Here is a 19,134-nt window from a genome sequence, read left to right as displayed (position 1 = left end):
GATTTGCATGTAAAGGTACTGAACATAATACCTTCGCTGTTGATGAGTCACTTAAAGACTTCGCACGATTAGCTGTTGGACTTTCAGTTGTTGGCTCCACTTTTCAAAATTGTTTTTTTTCCCACATTTGAACATGAGGCAGCAAATAGTTTCCTCATTGCTCTAAGTATGCATTTCTAGATGTCTAGAATTTAGGAGTATATTATTGCTTTGGTTGTCATGAATAAGGTTCGTAATATCGTACCGTACCGGTGTTTCGACTTGGGCTCGGTACGGTACGGTACGGTGTACCGATCGGTACCCTAAGGTGCACCGAGCGGTACACCTAATTTCAGTCCGTTAAACCCTCCGAAAATACCTGAAAATAAAAAAAAAAGTTAGGATAGGGTTTTTAAGTTATAAATAAATATAGTAATAGTATAAGTTTAGCAAAATCAATGTAAATTAGGTAAGAATAGTATCACATATCTTTTTCGGGCTTTGAGGTAGTTTTGTTTGAGGTTCGTATTTCAGCCCGTTATAGATTGAAATATCTACAGAAAAATCATTTGAATTGTTAGACTATTTTATTACAATATAAACTCTAAAATTCAAATTAATTAAATAATTACATATGTAGATATACCTTATTGTTGATTTTATCACCAAAACGAATGACGGGTCTCCACCCAATCTAACATTGGCTCTGAATCTTCGTTGTAGAATTGGAGGTCAATGGGATCAATATGATTCAAATATGTAATTTTAATCCAATATGATTTAAATTATGATAAAATCATCATTTATCTACACTAATTATACGATTAACATAGTTAATTTTTCACTAATTACGTCTCTTTCAACACTATGAACATGACAAATACCCTAATAGGTATTAAAGACATTGAATTGATATAAAATCGAATAAATTTCGATTAAATCATCATTAAAATGACTAATCACAACATTAAATAACTTTAATAAAACTTAATTAAACTTATTTTACTATCATAAATATTATTCAATATTTAATATGCATGAAACACATTAATCATAATCTTAAAGATCTTAATTACTCTCTAATTAAAGAAATCGAATATATACCTCTTGATTAAAAAGCTCTTCCTTTTAATCTTCCCAAATTAGTCTCGATTGAATTCATAAATCGTTGTTTTGTAGAGTTTAGGAGAGAAAAAAAAGTTTGAGAGAGAGTTTAAGAGAGTATAATGAAATAGGGGAGAAGAATGACTTAAATAGAATGAGAAAGGGCTCCAACGGTCAAATTGACCATTAGAGCACTGCAGCACTGCTATAGTGTGGTAACGACCGTTGGAGCACTGTAGCACTGCTACAGTGTGGTAACGATCGAAATCGACCGTTACCGCTCGATATTACATCGTATTGTTCGATACGAGATTTTTTTGAATGTACCGCCCGGTAGCGGACGATCTGCGTATCGGTATGTACCGCCCGTACCGGGCGGTATAATTCGGTATTGCAGACCTTGGTCATGAATATAGAAATTCAGAAAATAAATCTATCTGAGATATTTTTTTTCTACTGTTATGTAGTCCATTCTCTAATCTTATATAGGAAATATTTTATTGATGTCAGTTATCTAGTTTTACGTGACATGCCATATTTAGTAATTTGTGCATCTCTGTGTATTTGCCTCATTCAAGATTCAGATTGTTCATTGTACCAACAACAACAAGAAGTGAAGATATCATGGGTAGCTACTATCATTTTCTAAAATGCTGTATGATTGGTTATAACCATTGAGTGTCATACAATTTCAACAATGGTGATTTAGATTTATTTACTCTCAAGTGTTGGTGCTATCAGTTTTTTTGGTTATGTTAATGTTGCTCTGAGCTAGGAACTAGGTCAGAATTTTTTTAAAAAAAATTGAAGAGAATCTCAAGAAGTAAGAAATCATGAAGACAAATGTCCATCTTTAAATATTTTTGTGATTTTAAATGGAATATTAAATGCAAAGCTACCTTTCTTGTGATCTTTGAGTTCTCTCTTGGTGATTGTTATTTGTCATAGCTTGATAAGGATTAGTAACCAGATGACACTCACTTAATATGGGTTGTTTCTCTTTTATTTTCAAAATTTGCTATCAAGTAGATGCTAATACAGACAAATTCCAATGATTTATGACCTCTCCTCGACCTTTAGGTGTTAATGTTGGTGTGTTTGTCTTAATGAAATTTGGGACTCAATTGCTGATGGTTTCAGCTTGGTCATTTCTCAGATGATGGCGATTGCAATATGTGGATATGGAATTATGGGATAGTGTCACTTGGTAGAATGTTTTTTCTTTGATTATTAGCTCTTATGTTGTCTAGATTCAACTTCCAATAGCATTTTGTAGTGCTTGTGATCAAGATTTTAGTTATGCTCACTGATCCGAAGTTTTTGTTTATGTTCACTTATCCAAATTGAGAGATTTACATGAGCTCTTGAAATGTTGCTGAAGTCAAGTCTGCAATTTTGTGCCCTTAACATTGGAACTATAAATTTTTATGATGTGTTGTTAGCAAGAAGTTCTTATGTATTTATGATGCAATTATTACTATAGTTAATAAGGTTTTATAATGTGGCATTTTATATTGTTTGCTATGCTTTAGCTAAATTGACTTTACTCAACTCGATACTCAAAGAACATCCTTGTGTAATTTTTACGGTCCTTTTTGCTTATCATGTTATTACTTCTAAAATAATTAATTTGTAATTCTATGATGGTAAATGTACAATGTGAAATATTAAGTGTAAATAAAATCTCACTCAAATTGAAATGACTAGCAAAGCAAATTATAAAGGTATCGTACAAAGCTAGTTGTTAATTGGAACATATTTGTGCAGCATTCAACTGATATCTCAATAAAAGATGCTTCTTAATCAGGTTAAAACACATGTACTTATCCATACATTTTGAAGGTACACTCAATCAGTTACGTTTTGATATGGTAATTTGAAACTTTTATTTTTAGTCTCCATAGGTTAGGCTTTGTAGAATCACTAGATTTGGGTATAAAAGTAGATGCATAACTGAATCATGACACTTTTGGCTCATATCATATTCTTTTTTATCACTAAATAGGAAGCTAGCTACTTAGTTTTGATGAACATCTTCTATTGTTTATAAAGTAAATTGTTATGCCCTGTAATTCTTTATGTTGTTTTTCTTCTTTTATTTTTTCATGCAATATGGTATCAAAACTTAATCGTTGACCCGTATGCTCGTCCCTCTTGGATTTGTATGCTATGTTTGTATGTAGTTGTTTTTGCTTTTCATGTACTTTCCAACTTCCATGAATGAATTGAATATTGGTACTAATTCTAACGCAATATGATGTGATATAACACAAAAATACAAAAATTGTTAGTTGAAATATTTAGGAATGTACAATATATTAATTAATGCTAACAAATGATCGGATTGATGTTGTCAAATTGACTCTGTTAGAACGTTAATCCTTGTTGTCAATATATCATACCAACTCAAGCAGAACATCAATAACATCAATCCTTATTGTCAATATACCTTGGTTACTTTAATTATGGCTATCTAAAATCGAAACATGAAAAAAATATTGAGGAAAATAATTTGGAGTACATAAATTAATTTTTATGACTTTTAAACATAATACAGTTGTTTGAGGTAAAATTCCAAATTATTTTGTTCTGCGTAATGAAATTTGCCACTAAATTGAGAGTATAACTAAATTTCCTTTGTCATGAGAAAAAATAATAGATAATTTTAGAAAGAAATATTGATAACAATTAAGAAGAAGTTGACAAAAACATATAACACAAACAAAACATATAAAATATTTAAAATAATTAGGAAAATATGATTTAATTGAAAGCAGTCTGAAAAATGTTTAAATAAGATTTAACACAATAAAAACATGGAAAATTAAAAATCTACTTATCTTGATAAAGATGTTAGAGAAATGTTTACAAATTTATGAAAATTAAAAATTTCACAAAAGTTGTCTTAGTCTAAGAATATATTTTCCTCAAATCTTGAAAGTCCATAATAGTTTATCACACAATCAAAATCTTCAAGGGCATTCCTATAGACTACACCTATTCGATCCAAAACATAGTTATCTAATAAAGGACATGACGAGTGCCTACTGGGCCTCTACCTGAACTTCATTAACTCAGACAAACATAGTTCACTCGATCAAGGATCTCTACTAATTTTCTTGTCCTCAAACACCTATTGCATCAATGATAACATGTCTCCTTAGTTTTGATGTAATGCATTACTTAGCTTTTAAGGAATGAACATTTTGATTTTTTTAAAAATAGATGTAATTGAAATAAAGTTTACAAAAGGTAGAATATGGTGATTAGGAATACTTGTTAATTGGCTAAAATATGTTAATTGTTGCCATTTTGTGTGTCTTCATTAAGAATTAGTTATAAAAAATACAATTATCATTTAATAAATATAAGGCATTGTTAGAGATTACATTTTAGAGGAAGGGAGATGCATAGTTGAAAAGGTCATTTTATAAATATAAAGCAGTATTAGAGCTCAAATTTTAGCGCAAGAGAAGCATAGTTGAAATTTGAAAAGATCTACCAAGTTTTCTTTCTAGTCTAAAATATCACATTCTAAATAAAGACCTTAATGATGTTTGATGATGTCTATAATCTATTGTTTGGACTCTGGATTATAGTATCTCTTTCTCTTTCATTCAAATTTGTTAATGATAAAAAATGACTAACAACTTGTTTGTATACCAGGCGGAACATGTTGGTATACTATCTTATATACCAGTACCATACTACTCTGATATATTATTGAAACCGATATCGGACTGAGATTGAAAATATTATTTTTTGGTGTGTATTTTGTTTATTTCAATTTGTTTACAAGAGTAGTTCTGATTCATTTTTATGGGCATTAACTTTATTTCTGGTAACATGTGGAATTTTACTGCAAGACAACTACGTAGTTTGTCAACATGGTAACCAATTTTAGTGACTAAGACTTTTAGTTAAAAGCAAGGGCTTTTCAATTTTAGTTATTTTGGGTTACATGAATGAACAAACAGTGTACTTTTTTTTTCCCAAAAGTGGACAAATTTAAACATGCAAGATGATATGCTAAACATTGTTTGTAAAAAATAAACTAACAAAATGAAAGAATGCAGGAAGAACTCGCAAGACTCTGAACGTTTACATCTTTGGGCAATGTATCATTCGAACCGGAAGCTCAGCTTAAACACATACTTTACCTTCATTTGAATTAGTGAATTGGTCCCCCCTCTCTGTCTTTGTTAAGCCTTCTGAATTTTTTAATGAAATATTGCAAACTTGTTTAAAGAGTTCAATTATTCCAAGAATTACTTCAATGCATGTCTGATTTTAGTAAGATGCGTCATAATTTCTGTAGAAAGCAGTTATTTCAACCTAAGAGAACTGTAAACCACAGTATATTTCATAATAGTAAAGAGATACCAAACAAATAAATCTATGAGCTTGATAAAGGTGAGGCATTGTAATTCTGTTTATTATGTTTTTCCCTGTGAAATGAATAAAAATATCAAATTTACATGTCTTTCCATGAATAGACTAGGTCTTCTGCAACATAGATACACTTCTGATCCTAAGATAGGGCTAGAAAACTGGTGCCAAATGAGATATAATGCAGGTTCTAAATTTTGGAAGTTAGCTTACTAGATCAATAGTTCACAAATGCTTCATTATGGTGATAGTGGAGTAGTTCGGGTCCTTCCGATTAACAGGATCTTCATTGAATCTGAAGGTTCTGATTTGTGATTGTTTCAGTCTATGGGATTTATCTTGCTGAATCAGTTGTAGCTGTAGAAGAGTAGTAGCAATGTTCATGAGCTTGATAGACAAGCTTGTTATGTTTCATATAAATGTTCACCAATTAATGACATGGCTACTATTTCAGTATTTTTTCAATTCTGCTGTTGTGGTCATTTACCACAAGTTTCAGCATCCAAGCACTATATCTGAAATTTTCCTTTTGTAAGTATAACACCGACCTTTGAGTTGGTATTTCTTGTTTCCAACTTTCCTATTTGTTTACTGAGATTAAGGTAGCAGCAACGGTTGTGATTATTTATTGTGATTCCAGTAATATCACATGTGGTACCAAGTTTGAATTTGATATGATAATTCCAATTGAATTATTTAAGTCATCATTTTTTTAATGATATATTGATGATCTTGTTGGATGTAATGGAGAAACAAAATGAATATTGGGTAAGCATTTGAAGTCTCCATCACCAAAGGTACCATCCCTTCCGACACCTCTACCTCTGTGCCTCTGGCCATCGTCATGTACATCTTGTAAACTATCATTGGCCTTATGGACAAGGCTAATGCAGTGGAGATTGATGATCCTTAGGAAACTCCAGAGCCTGATCAAGACAAACAAGAAGCTCATGGCCAATGGTGCGTGCATCCTTTGCAAGAAGGGGATGGTGTATATACCAAGGTTCGCAATACCGTATCGTACCGGTATTTTGACCTGGGCTCGGTATCGGTACGGTACGGTATATCGAGCGTACACCCAGGTGTACCGAGTATTGTAGCACTGCTACAGTGCTACAGTACTCTCGGACCGGTAACAGTCGGTCCGCGTACCGACAACCTGTCGGACCGGTACGTACCACCTGTACCGGGCGGTATGGCTCGGTACGGCAGACCCTGGTATATATAACCTTCTTTTTCTCTTGATTAGTGGTTATTGGTGTTTGAATTGTAAAACTAGAAATCAGTTTTATGTTGTGAAATTATGCATCGAAGAACAAGAGAATGAATGTCTGACAAATTACCAATGAGATCATCTAGTATTTTTTTTATTAATGCACATATGCTTAGCTCACCCTTGTTATCTAGAATAATAGTTATTCATACTGGTCAGATTTTTTTTGTTTCCCTCGTGTTTCAAATGGTTTGAATATTTCGTGCTTGACGTGGAGCCATCCAGAAAAGATCCATCTACTAGGTGCTTGTTAGTGTTTGACTTGAAGCCTCCCACTTTGGATAAAAATTTGAGAGAATTTGTACATGAATGAACAACCAATGTACTTTTTTTTTCCCAAAAGTGGACAAATTTATATATCCAAGCTGATATGCTAGATATTGTTTGTCAAAAATGAACTAACAAAATGAAAGAATGCAGGAAGAACTCGTAAGATTCTGAACGTTTACATCTTGGGGCAATGTATCATTCGAACCAGAAGCTTAGCTTAAACACACACTTTACCTTCATTTGAATTAGTGAATTGGTCCCCCATCTCTCTCTGTTAAGCCTTCTGAATTTGTTAATGAAATATTGCAAATTGTTTTGAAGAGTTCAATTATTTCAAGAATTACTTCAATGCATTTTATTGGTATACTAAGTGAACTGATTTTCCAAAAAATTTAGAAGTCATGTTAATTTATAAGTAAAACAAAGGGACGTCGCTTGTTTTTTTGCCCGCGTGGGAGAAGAAACCCTCCCCCCGCACCAAAAAGGATGACGAGGCAATCGCCCCTTTTTATGTTATATATATATATGTATATATATATATATATATATATATATATATATATATATATATATATATATATATATATATATATATATATATATATATATATACCTCTCGGTATACAGTACCATATCGTACCGAGCGAATCTCAAAACTCCGATATGGTATGAAATTTCAATCCTTGTCCTGAACATACATTTATTATTCATTATAATCCTTGTCTTGAACATATATTTGTTATTCATTATAAGTTTTTGGCTTTTGTATATTGGATCTTAAGTTGCTAAACTAAAAATGTATGTATTGGAATGAAATCCTACAGAAACAAGATGTCTAATTAGTTTATGTCAACTAATCTAGACAAAAGTAAATAAATAATGGGTCGGACGGATAGTTTACATTATATGATTCAAGTTTCAAAAATTCTATATATTCTTGCAAAACTCTTAGGATATGCCGAAATAAAAGTTGCAATTGATCACAACAAGAAAAAAGATATAACTTAATTCCTCGATGGTGTGACAAAATTTGAACATTTTTTTTGTATTACAATATATGTCTCTTTAACTCAAGTCCATGATAGTGTAATCAATTTAATTGTCTTCTTTTATATAAATTATTATCTGAAAGAGTCTTCCCATATTTTCTTAATTTCTGATTTTTTTTATTTTAGTACACTTGTTAATGGAGCTATCTCTTGATCTTCCAAGGCATTCCCTCAATTAGATATTAGGACAAGCTACCCAATTGATATATGGATCTGAAAATTGAATAAAAGTTACATAAAGATTGCATCTTTCATGAAACAAATAGGATAAATATTTATATAGTTGGGTTTCCTTACCACAAATGGAGTACCAATAGACTAGGTTAATTAAAAATGTTCTCACCTTGAACGTTAGGCAGGAGGCAAGGTTAGGAGGAACAAATTTAAATGGACAAATTTATCTTATATAAGTATGTGTTAGACATAAATAAATTTTTGCTTAGTTGTAAACAAGATGAAACATGTTCAATCTAGTAGAGTTATTATGTTGATGTGAATGCCTCAATCGAGAACTTCATTTTCTCTAGGATTTTCTGCATTGGAAGTCGTTGTGTCATAGGTTAGTGATATGTTCAGAGATGGCTATGCTTAATTTCCCCCTTTCTCCACCAAAATCACAGCCATAGAGAAAACAAACTTTCTTATGTTTTTATGTGTTGGCAAAAAAATGTTTCTCATTGTTAGGTTTAAAAAAGCGAGTAGTGCCAAGATTCAAAGGCCTCTTTGTTGTCTAATTAGACAGAAGTATACTTATTTTTCGGATCTACAATTGTCACTTTTAAATTCCTTCTAGGTGTTTCAATTTTGATCTTTCTCAAAGAAAATTAGTTTCTTTACTTGATTTCTTGTTATGAGTACCAATGTTTCTAACACCGCCAATGTCGGTCCCAAGCCCGAATGAAAAAGGTGGAGGGTTGCTTAAGGCCATAAAAAGCCAGTGTTGAAAACATGTTAGTACTCATAAGCATGATCCTAACCGTTTCATGGTAAGACTAGTCCGTCACAATAAATTGATGCAACATATATTGACCTCTTCAGTTATTATGAGAAATAGAGTTTTCTGTTCCTAATTCTAACATTTAAAGTGCCCATTAGTTCTTTAAATCAAGGTCTGCAATACCGAATGATACTGCTCGTATCGAGCGGTACATACCGGTCCGTCAATAGACTAGTACACGGACCGCCCGCTACCGAGCGGTACCATCAATTAAGGCATTATCGTTATCGATTGAGGTGTTATTATCGACGGTGATCGAGGGAGAAGAAAGAAGAGGGAGAAGACGAAGAAAGAAATAGGAAAAAAAGGTAGAACCTAGATGTCACCTCTCTCCTCCTCGTCTGTCGACGACTTCTCATCTGTGCGTGGGAGAAGAGGCATCGACTTGTGGGGCGGAGAGAAGCGAAGATTTTTTTTTTCTTCTCTTCTTAGGCAATGTCGCCTCGGGCATCATCGCAATATTTTTGTTTTTTAGATGTCGTAATTTTTTTTTATCTGCGACGTCACCCCGCATAGAGGTAAACTGTGCGGTTTACCTATATATATATATATATATATATATATATATATATATATACACACACACACAACGGTATACCAAAATATACCACTCGGTATATAGTATCATACCGTATCGAATAAGTCTTGAAATTTTGGTATGGTACATAATTTCAATCCTTGATTTAAGTGACTTCTTTTATGGACTAACATGCAAATATCGGGACTGTGTAACTTATATATCATGAACTAGCATTGTCCATAATGTAAGTTACTCATCTAAGAAACCAACAAGTATGCTTTCTGTGGATGATAATTGTTAGGACGAGAAATCATAGCATGTGGATAAGGTTCTTAATGGTGAAATTTTATAGGTTGGATCAAGGTATGCAATACCGTACCGTATTAGTATTTCGAGGTTGGCTCGGTATGGTACAGTACCGTATACCGAGCGGTACGCTAGGGTGTACCAAGCGGTACACCTAATTTAGGTGTAAGACCCTCCGAAAATACCTAAAAATAAAAAAAAAAGTTAGGATAGGATTTTTAAGTTAGAAATAAATATAGTAATAGCATAAGTTTAGTAAAATCAATGTAAATTAGGTAAGAATAGTATCATTATTTTTTTCAGGCTTTGAAGAATATCTTATGCAAGGTTCATATTTCAGTTTAGTACGGATTATCCTTATGTAAACATACCTCTTGATTAGAAAGTTCTTCCTCTTAATCTTCCTAAATTAGCTTCGATTCAATTCACAAATCGTTGTTTTGTAGAATTTAGAAAAGCACAAATGTGAGAAAAAAAGAGTTTGAGATAGTTTAAGAGAGTATGAGAATGTAATGGAGTGAAATAAAGGAGAAGAAGGGTTTAAATACCATAAGAAAGGGTTCCAACGGTCAATTTGACCATTGGAGCACCGTATCACTATTACCGAGCGGTTTTAAATATTTCTTCCTCTTACTGTAGCATTGTAGCACTCTAGCATGTTCTGTCTGGTAGCGGGCGGTTCGCGTACCGGTATGTCGTCGGATCGGTACGTATCGCCCGTACCGGGTGGTACCATTCTAAATTGGTTGGATCAAGATTGACAATCCTTGGAACATGATGAGATAAACTACTCCACTCTATTTGACTTTGTGAACTAAAACTTGATGGTTAATTTTTTTTTAAACTTTTTATTGGCAGCTACAATGACATATATGAATCTCCAATTGAATTGTGAGAGACACGATGGCTATGCAGGTCCATTTCTCAAAGGATTTGGACTGCCATTTACAAGGATAAGTCTCCACATTGTTAGTTACAGATGTTCTTCTGTTTCTTCTTTGCATTTTGTTCTGTAATATTTTGTGTCAAACATTGAAATAATTATAGATGATGTGTTCCATATTACTTAATAGAAATTCTTTTGCTTTTTGGCTTTCCACGTGTTCAAAAGTGTTCTTTCTTAGTTTAGAGGATTCCACAATAAGTTTATGAAGAAACTAATGTTAATTAAATTATTTTTTCATGCATATTATGTGAATGGATATGGTTTCTTATCAAATCAATTTACAACCTGATTTGGCAATTTTGTACTTGAATAGTTGGGTGTGTCTTCAATATTTGATGAAATTGTTAAAACTGAAGTAACCAGGCACATGCAACCTACTGATTACTTGAGCTTGTTTGGGGAAGAATTCAAATGAACTGAAGATTATTGGGATGCTTCTTATTTGAATGTCTTGGATATATCTGCAGCGGAAGAAGGCAGTCCTCATGTCTTATTTGGATGTGCTTCACAAGTATGTTCTAAATGATCACCTACCCTATAATGTTTTTTAAACTAATTATCCTGTTTTTTTCCTATTGGAATAACTTTTAGCCACCAGGAGTCTGCTTCTGTAACTAAATTGTCGAGTGTTTACATTCTTTTATAATGAATAGATAGCCTCTCCTATTCTGCAAATTGGCTAACAGTAATTCAAATTTTTGGTCCCTATTACCACTTATACAAGCACTGCTTCCAGGTGAAAGGTCTCTGTTTTAAGTTAAAACTTTTAACACCTTTTACTAGTTTATATATTAATTAATTTGGATGGATTCTGATTTCCTTTCATTTGATGGCACGTCTTCCTCCAATTAGCCTCCTAAATCAAGTTGATGATAGTTTTTCTTTGTGGAAACATCCTTCTGTCCAGCATGCTCTCTCTCAGGTTCAGTAGTGATGCATTTGGGTGATATACGTTACATGCATTTGTATTCTTATCAAAAGTCTCAACAATTCATATTAATCTGTTGTTGCAGATAATAATAATGTCATTGTCATCTTCTTAATGCTTGTGCGGGCTATCTGTCTTCATTCTTATCATCTCGTGTTTGTTGGTTTCATACCAAGTTTAATTATGAATAGACAACTTACTTTTTGGCTTTCTAAGTAAACGTTTATTTTTCAATCTTCAGGCTAAAGCAGCATGTGTATTGATTGATTTATGCTTTGGACCATTATCACCATGGATATATACAATTACTGCAAAGGTTTCATCTTTTCCCATAATATATTAAGTCAACAACTTGTATTTTTGTAACTGCATCGACCCTTTTTCAGGTTGATCTTGCAATTGAACTTCCGGAGGACCTCTTGGTGTTATTCAAGTAATTTCATCATTCTTCTTGTTTTTATTACTGTTATGAAGGCTTAATTCTTTATTATAATGAATTCTCGTTTGGTTGGTTGGTTGGTTATGAAGTCATGGATACAAGTGCAAGATATTGATATGATGGATATGGGCATGTATCAATGTATAATGTTTACTATTTAATGTGACAAAATTTGGTATTTTTTTAATGTTAGAATAGGTAGATGTATATAAATCATGATTCATCATAATTAACCTATTCATCATGAAAATATATAAATAATGTTTGGTGAATTATCTAACATAAGCAATTAAAACTATCTATGTTTGATGAGTACTTGATCATTTCTTGGTGCAGATCTGATCTTTTTTGTGGTCAATACATTGTGATTTATTGTGGATGAACAAATTATCAATCATTAATTTTCTCGTGAAATAATCTTCTCATTTTGAGAAAAATGTTATTTGATTTGAACATCATAGTCCTAGCATAACAAAGACTATGAAGTTCAGAGGCAATTTGTTCTGCTGTGGTATAATATTTGATGATGATTGTTCAGATGGCAATTAGTTTCACCATTTGATGATGTATGATAATATTTCAAGTTTGCCAGCAGTGGTTGATGATTGTCGAACTATGTCATGCTAGTATAATACTAGCATGGTGTTTGGTTTTATACCAAGGATGTCCTTGAACACACAATCAAGCACAAGGCTTGTTCCAGCTATATGTTTAAACCGTGCTGATCGGCATGTATTGTACTGACATGTCCATCCTGATGAACTAAAAAAACACTTTCTATGACCTATCATAGATGTTATTTTGTGATCCATCTATTACCTTATTGTGAAGATTCCAACAATATTAGTCATTTGTACACTTGAATAAAACCTTGATCTCTTGAATTTGATCATGATCATGATAGCAGTTATTGTGAAACTGAAAATTTTGTCTGTTGGATTGTAGTTTTCCTTTTTTTCTAGAGTGCCAATAAAGAACCTACTGTTTGAGTGTTCTGATGATACAACTATGACACAGCCTTGTACAGAGTTCTTTGGAGTGTTGTGCTCAACTCTTATGGGACTTTTATGGACCAATATAACTACTGTTGTGGCTTGGAAAGCTATATATTTCTTAATGGGTAGCAGATTATTTTTTACATGTTTCTTAGATACCAATATACACTTAAAATATACACTTTAAATCCTGTGAATGCAAGTCCTTTAGTTCTAGTTACTGTCATTTAGTACTTTTTAGTTCATGAACCTTGTATGTGACATCCATCTTTCATCTGTGTGTGCTCAAGAAATTATGAATTTCATCACAATGCCCCAGTTATTATCCAATTTCACTAACAGTTATGTCCAGGATACATCTTGACTCTATGATTCTATAGTGCACTGCTACAGTGCTACAGTGCACTCGGACCGGTAACAGGTGGTTCGCGTACCGATAACCTGTCGGACCGGTACGTACCGCCCGTACTGGGCGGTACGGCTCGGTACGGCAGACCATGCTTAAGATATGCAGTTCCATTGAGATCATTAATGTTTTAGAAAATTGGCCTGAATACTTGAATCTACATGTGATTAAGATAGGGATGTATTATAAAGAGTTATATGTGGCTCTTTACTCTATTCAGAATGTTTTGAATGGGTGAATTTTATTTATTATATTGAAAGGTTATAGTCAATGTCATTTCAATGTTTTGGTAGATTGGTTCACACTGTACACTAAGCTGATAACAGTAATTTATAATGAAATTTCTCTTCTATGTTAGACTACATGTGTTATTTATTGGTTGATATATGAAATTTTCTTTTGTCGACTATTGTTGTTACTTTGTGTTGCAGGATAGGATGATGATGTTAAAGTAATAGCCAGAACTGTTGGATTGCACCGTCTGATCTCGTTAAATTTTTATCTGTTTCTTCAAAAATATGTTCAGGTAAACAAGGATTTTTTTGCTTATATGTATTTTAACTTGAAACCATACTTATTTGTATTTATTTTTTTTTAGCCTCATCAATGTGATGTCACCGATTTGCTTGCTGCAGCTGTCCAGGCCTGCCATGATATGGTTGTGCTTTTTTTACTGTAGATTTTCTAAGCGTTCATAGTCAAGGCATGCTGTTCCCAGTTCTGTTCTTCAGATAGAAGAACTCATCGATGTTGTTTTTATTTGAATAGTACCTCCTGATGCGGTTGAACCCTTATTTAAACAAATTGTGAATCAATTTGTGCATGATCGTTCTCGCACAGAGGTACTGCTGAAAATGATATTACTTTCAGTCATGTTCATCTGTTAATAGTTGAACTGTTGATCATGGACTTTCTTATTTGCCTTGTCAGGCCATTGCTGTTGGGCTGAATGTTGTGAGGGAGATCTGTATCACGATGCCTTTGGTATTGCTTTACATTTAGTCAATTATTTGTTCAAGTTTGTTTGCGACAGGTTTATTCTTTGCATCATCTTGTATGAGATGCATCACAATTCCATGGTTCATGCCTACTTAATATATCATCTTGTCACTTTAGCATGATCTCGTCACATTAGCAGTTTAGCCAGACTCCATCTGAGATACAAGATGTTGACAGTATGATGAACTTTTATAACGTGCCTTCAGATTTTCTAGGAAGTTGAATCTGTGAAAGAACTATACTTGTTATGGAATTCTAATTTTTTTTCGTCTATACATTGTCACAAAAAAGTACTCAATGTGGATTTGGGTCCGTTGAATGTTTACTTACTCAAATTCTAGATGCAATTATCTTAATAATTATGTTTTTTGTTTTTCAAAATTTTACCCATCTTCATATTAATTAACTGTAATCTTGTTTTTTTTTTATTTTTTTTGCTTCAATTTGAGAAATAATAAAATTATTTGAGAAGGATAGTGCACCACTTGAAATAGATATGTACCTGTAAAAGCTTGTAAATGTCTACAAGAAACTAGTTGTCTAACTGTCACATTTTGGTTGTTTACAGTTAATGAATGAAGATCTGCTTCAAGACTTGGTCTTGTACAAAAAATCACATGAGAAGGCAGTTTCTTCAGCAGCTCGCTCCTTGATAACTTTATTCAGAGAGGTTGGAATATGTATTTCAGTCTAACAATTTTTGTTTCAGACGTATAGCTTGTGATTGTTATTCTGAGCTTTATTTGTTTTCAGATATGCCCTTCTTTATTGGTCAAAAAGGACCGTGGCCGTCCGGTCAATCCCAAAGCAAGGCCAAAAGCATATGGAGAAGTTAGTATAGCTACTGATGTGCCTGACATAGAGTTGCTGGAACACGTTGATAACTCGATGACTGACAGTTCTGATGCTGAGGCTTCTGCATCAGATTTGGATGATGAGTCTGACAGTGATGCTGAGACAGAGAAAGAGGATGATTCTTTGGAAGATGAAGAAGAGGATGATGAGGTTTCAGATGAAAAAAATGAAGAAGATTTAGGTAACAGTGATAACATTGATGGGGAGGAAGATGATGGTGATGATCTTGATGATGATACTGATGAGAATGCTGCCTATGATGAATATGATAGTGATACTAAAGAAGATGTGGATCTTAGTGATGATAATATGGATATCTCCAGTGAGCTAGATGCATCAAGGAAAAAGTCTTCTAATGACATCTGCAATGATGATGACCTCAGTAATCATGAATGCGCTTGTGATGACAACGATGAAATAAAGGAAGAGGAGAAGGCCAAATCAAAGAAGAGGAAGTTTGGGGATTATGTTGGACAACTGAATACTTCAGAATCAAGTCTTCGCACCCTTAAAAGACTAACAATGGCCAAGATGTCACAGAAAGCATCAGATGAAACAGATGGAATTCTTTCTAATGAAGATTTTCAACGTATAAAAGAGTTGAAGGTGTGTTCACCGGAAACTTAGTGCTCCTTTTCATCTTAATTATGTGAAATAGATTCAGTAAAATTCTGACACTGTTCATTGAACTTTGTTACTCATACGCTCATGTTATCTGATATGAAGTTATAGTAACATCTGCATAAGCTAGTGTTTTTGAGAATTTTGGATCTTCAACTTCTTTAGTGTTCTGATTATTTTTTAATGTTCGATGAAATAATGGATCTTATATTCTTGATTACATTTTTAATCACCAAAATTCACTCACTATGTAGGCATCTTATAAGCTTTGCCTTTTTTCTTTTTTGAATCTCATAGGCAAAGAAAGAAGCAAAGCTGCTTATGGCTCAGCAAGGTCTTTTGAGAAAGGGTATAGACTCGAAAGTCTCATCTTTCAAAATTCCCTCTTCTGAGCAATTAAGTATAAAGCCAGTGGATCCTGCTATGCTAGAGGTGAGCTCTCATCCTTTCTCTTGATATGAATGTTTTTCTTTTTCTTTTCCCTATTCGGTAATTCTGTGACTATGTAAGGTTGATAAACTCCTTTTGTAATGTTCCAACTATATGTAAAATTGATGAACTCATTTAATAATGTACCAATTGATCCGATTTTAGCTCTCACATATATTATCATTCTGTAATGCAAATTTCTGGTGTTGTATATGTTGTTCAAGGCATTGATTCTTTTGAGATCACTGGTCCATGCTTTTGATCTCTGGATGGAAGCATATCTGCACGAGAGCTTGTATGAGTATTTTTAAAAGTACATGATGAATAGCTAGATGTTGATGTACTGCTAGCTTTTTTTTTTAATGTATTGGTAGCTATTCTTACTTTGGATTACATTTCCTTTACTTTAAATTATGATTTTATGTCATAAGCTTGTGAGTTGTTCCAAGTTGAACTAATTCTCTTTATCATCAATGAACTATTGTTCTTTAGGTCCACATTAAAAGAAAGCTTAGCAAGGAGGAACTACTGGCCCTAGTAAGAGCTGGGAGGGAGGATAGAGGAAAGTATCAGGCCAGAACTGTTGTGAAACAAAAAAAGGTTAGCCTGTATTGGATTTACGACATGTTACATGACAATTTTTTGTTTTTAGTGCAGATTAAAATATAGTGACATTCCTATATTTTATGATACACATCTTGCCTATGTTCCTTTAAAGCTCGCAATTGGTTTCCTTCAGTACTTTTGGTTTGCTTTTTCAAAAGCTGTTATTTTCACATCCTACGCTTTAGTCTTCAGAGCATCCGGTACACTTCTGATCTGCATTTCAACTAAGGTGATAATCTTCTTTAATTATCCCCCAAGTGGAATGTAGATCCTGTTCTTCTCTGCCTCCTTTTGCTTTTCCTATGTTGGTTGGCAGTCTGCAAAATTTTAACACAATGGAAAGGATCGTCTGCCACTCCCCATCTCCCTGCTGCAAATCAAAGCTTCCTCTCTGCCTCCTTTTGCTTTTCCTTCCCCTTCATTAGTCATTTTCTTCTCAGTCTCTACATTAACCAGGCACCTTGTTTTGGAATTAATAGACCGATTGCTTATCTGCGATTTGTTGACAGACGGGTGGTCTAAGCAATCGCCAAAAGGAACATAAAAAGAAGATGCCTCTTTCTGCCAAAAGAGCAAAAGTAGCTCGCTCTAGGCAGGAGAAAAAACAGTGGCAAAGGCGATCAGGCAAGCAGTTCCAGGGAAGGAAAGCATGGAAGTGACAAAATTTCATAGCTTCCTAAAATTTCATGGCTTCGTAAAGTGACAAGATTTCGTAAAATTTTGACCCCATGCAGTTTCTTCCATTAGAAAATTTCATTTCAAAAGTTATGATTTCTGCTTAAAATTTTGATTTATTTTCTTCTGTTGTGTAAATCTTTAGCTGATTTCAGACGAGCTATATGTAAATCAAAGCTGCCTTTTGTCTTAGTTGAATGCTGTTGCAAGGAAATAGAGCAACAGATTTTATTGATTGTGTTTCAATGCATCCATTTCCCAGAAGAGTTGGTCAATCTTTCACGGTTGCATGTAATACAAGATTAAAAACAATAATTATTAAATAGATTTTTTGCATGTTGTATTTATTATTATGAATTCTATTGCAGGATATATGCCTCTTCAGATATTAAGATCCTCTTTCGGTTAACATTTATTTAAAAAACTCAATTTGAGGTAAAAAGTACTGATTTAGATTTAACCTTTTTTAAAATTCTTGTCATATCTATATGTCTATCTATCAATTTGAAGTTAAATGTCCCTTGTGATTAGATAATTGAAAATACTTATCTGTTAAATACAAATTCAAAATAATTGAAATGTGCAAGCTAATAAATTCTTTGCTTCCGTTTGAAGGAACATGTAAGTTGGTAATTGTTCTCTCATTTTGTCATTGTCAATAAGAAGGAAAGAATATAATGTTGTAATTCTTTTTTCTTTACATCAATTTTTATATCATGATAAAAGATAAAATAGTAATCTTTTTTCAATATGAAAAATTCAAATAAGATATCATTTTAGAAAATGATAGTTGTTGATTTTCACATCGTTTCATAAAAAAAATCAAGAGTATTGCATGAATCATTCTAAATCATAAATATTTCAAATAATGATAGTATTAAAATATCAAATTACATTGCATCCTATCATGCATGATCATAATTTCTCATTTGTGTGTATCAACATAATATCATGAGTATTTCATGCATAATTTTATATCGTCGCATAAAGAATATCAAGAAAAATTAATTGGGTGATGAGATGTACAAATCATAATTACAAAGGAGTCATATAAAGATCATGACATGAAAGATATTAATATGAAAGATCAATTCGTGAATGATTAATCTTGATAAATTTTCTTTTTAGTAAATAACGAATAGAATCATAGGAGGACAATTTGTGAAAAGAATAATCATGATTCATTTGGATGAATGTTTTCTTAAAAGATTGAATCATACAAGAATCAAGAAAAATATTTCATATAAAATACATCTCAAGTCGTAAACATCGATAAATGATTCGATTGGATATATCATCTCATTATTAAAATGAATCATATTAAAAGAAATCCAAAATCATCATCAAA

At 32.8% G+C, this 19,134-nt stretch overlaps 1 protein-coding gene across 3 annotated transcripts; it reads left to right on the top strand.

Annotated features, from left to right (window-relative positions):
- The first annotated feature begins 8,938 nt into the window (after window positions 1-8,938).
- On the top strand, window positions 8,939-18,050 carry LOC135628644 (protein SDA1-like). 3 transcript variants are annotated; one of them, XM_065135441.1, is made up of 12 exons: window positions 8,939-11,344; window positions 12,003-12,077; window positions 12,148-12,194; window positions 14,033-14,127; window positions 14,200-14,259; window positions 14,370-14,443; window positions 14,532-14,585; window positions 15,169-15,270; window positions 15,354-16,061; window positions 16,374-16,508; window positions 16,998-17,105; window positions 17,621-18,050. In XM_065135441.1, exons 7-12 carry the CDS (start codon window positions 14,577-14,579, stop codon window positions 17,768-17,770), a joined length of 1,212 nt encoding a protein of 403 aa, XP_064991513.1. In that variant the 5' UTR covers window positions 8,939-11,344; window positions 12,003-12,077; window positions 12,148-12,194; window positions 14,033-14,127; window positions 14,200-14,259; window positions 14,370-14,443; window positions 14,532-14,576; the 3' UTR covers window positions 17,771-18,050. The 3 variants fall into 3 exon arrangements, with proteins under 3 accessions (XP_064991513.1, XP_064991514.1, XP_064991512.1); XM_065135442.1 differs by having other exon boundaries at window positions 14,237-14,443; XM_065135440.1 differs by having other exon boundaries at window positions 14,200-14,443.
- The last annotated feature ends 1,084 nt before the right edge of the window (window positions 18,051-19,134 follow it).

Source organism: Musa acuminata, chromosome BXJ3-1, assembly GCF_036884655.1.
Source record: "Musa acuminata AAA Group cultivar baxijiao chromosome BXJ3-1, Cavendish_Baxijiao_AAA, whole genome shotgun sequence".
NCBI classification, from domain to species: Eukaryota; Viridiplantae; Streptophyta; class Magnoliopsida; order Zingiberales; family Musaceae; genus Musa; species Musa acuminata.
Note: the sequence above shows the minus strand (reverse complement) of the source record. Positions and strands in the feature narration are given on the sequence as shown.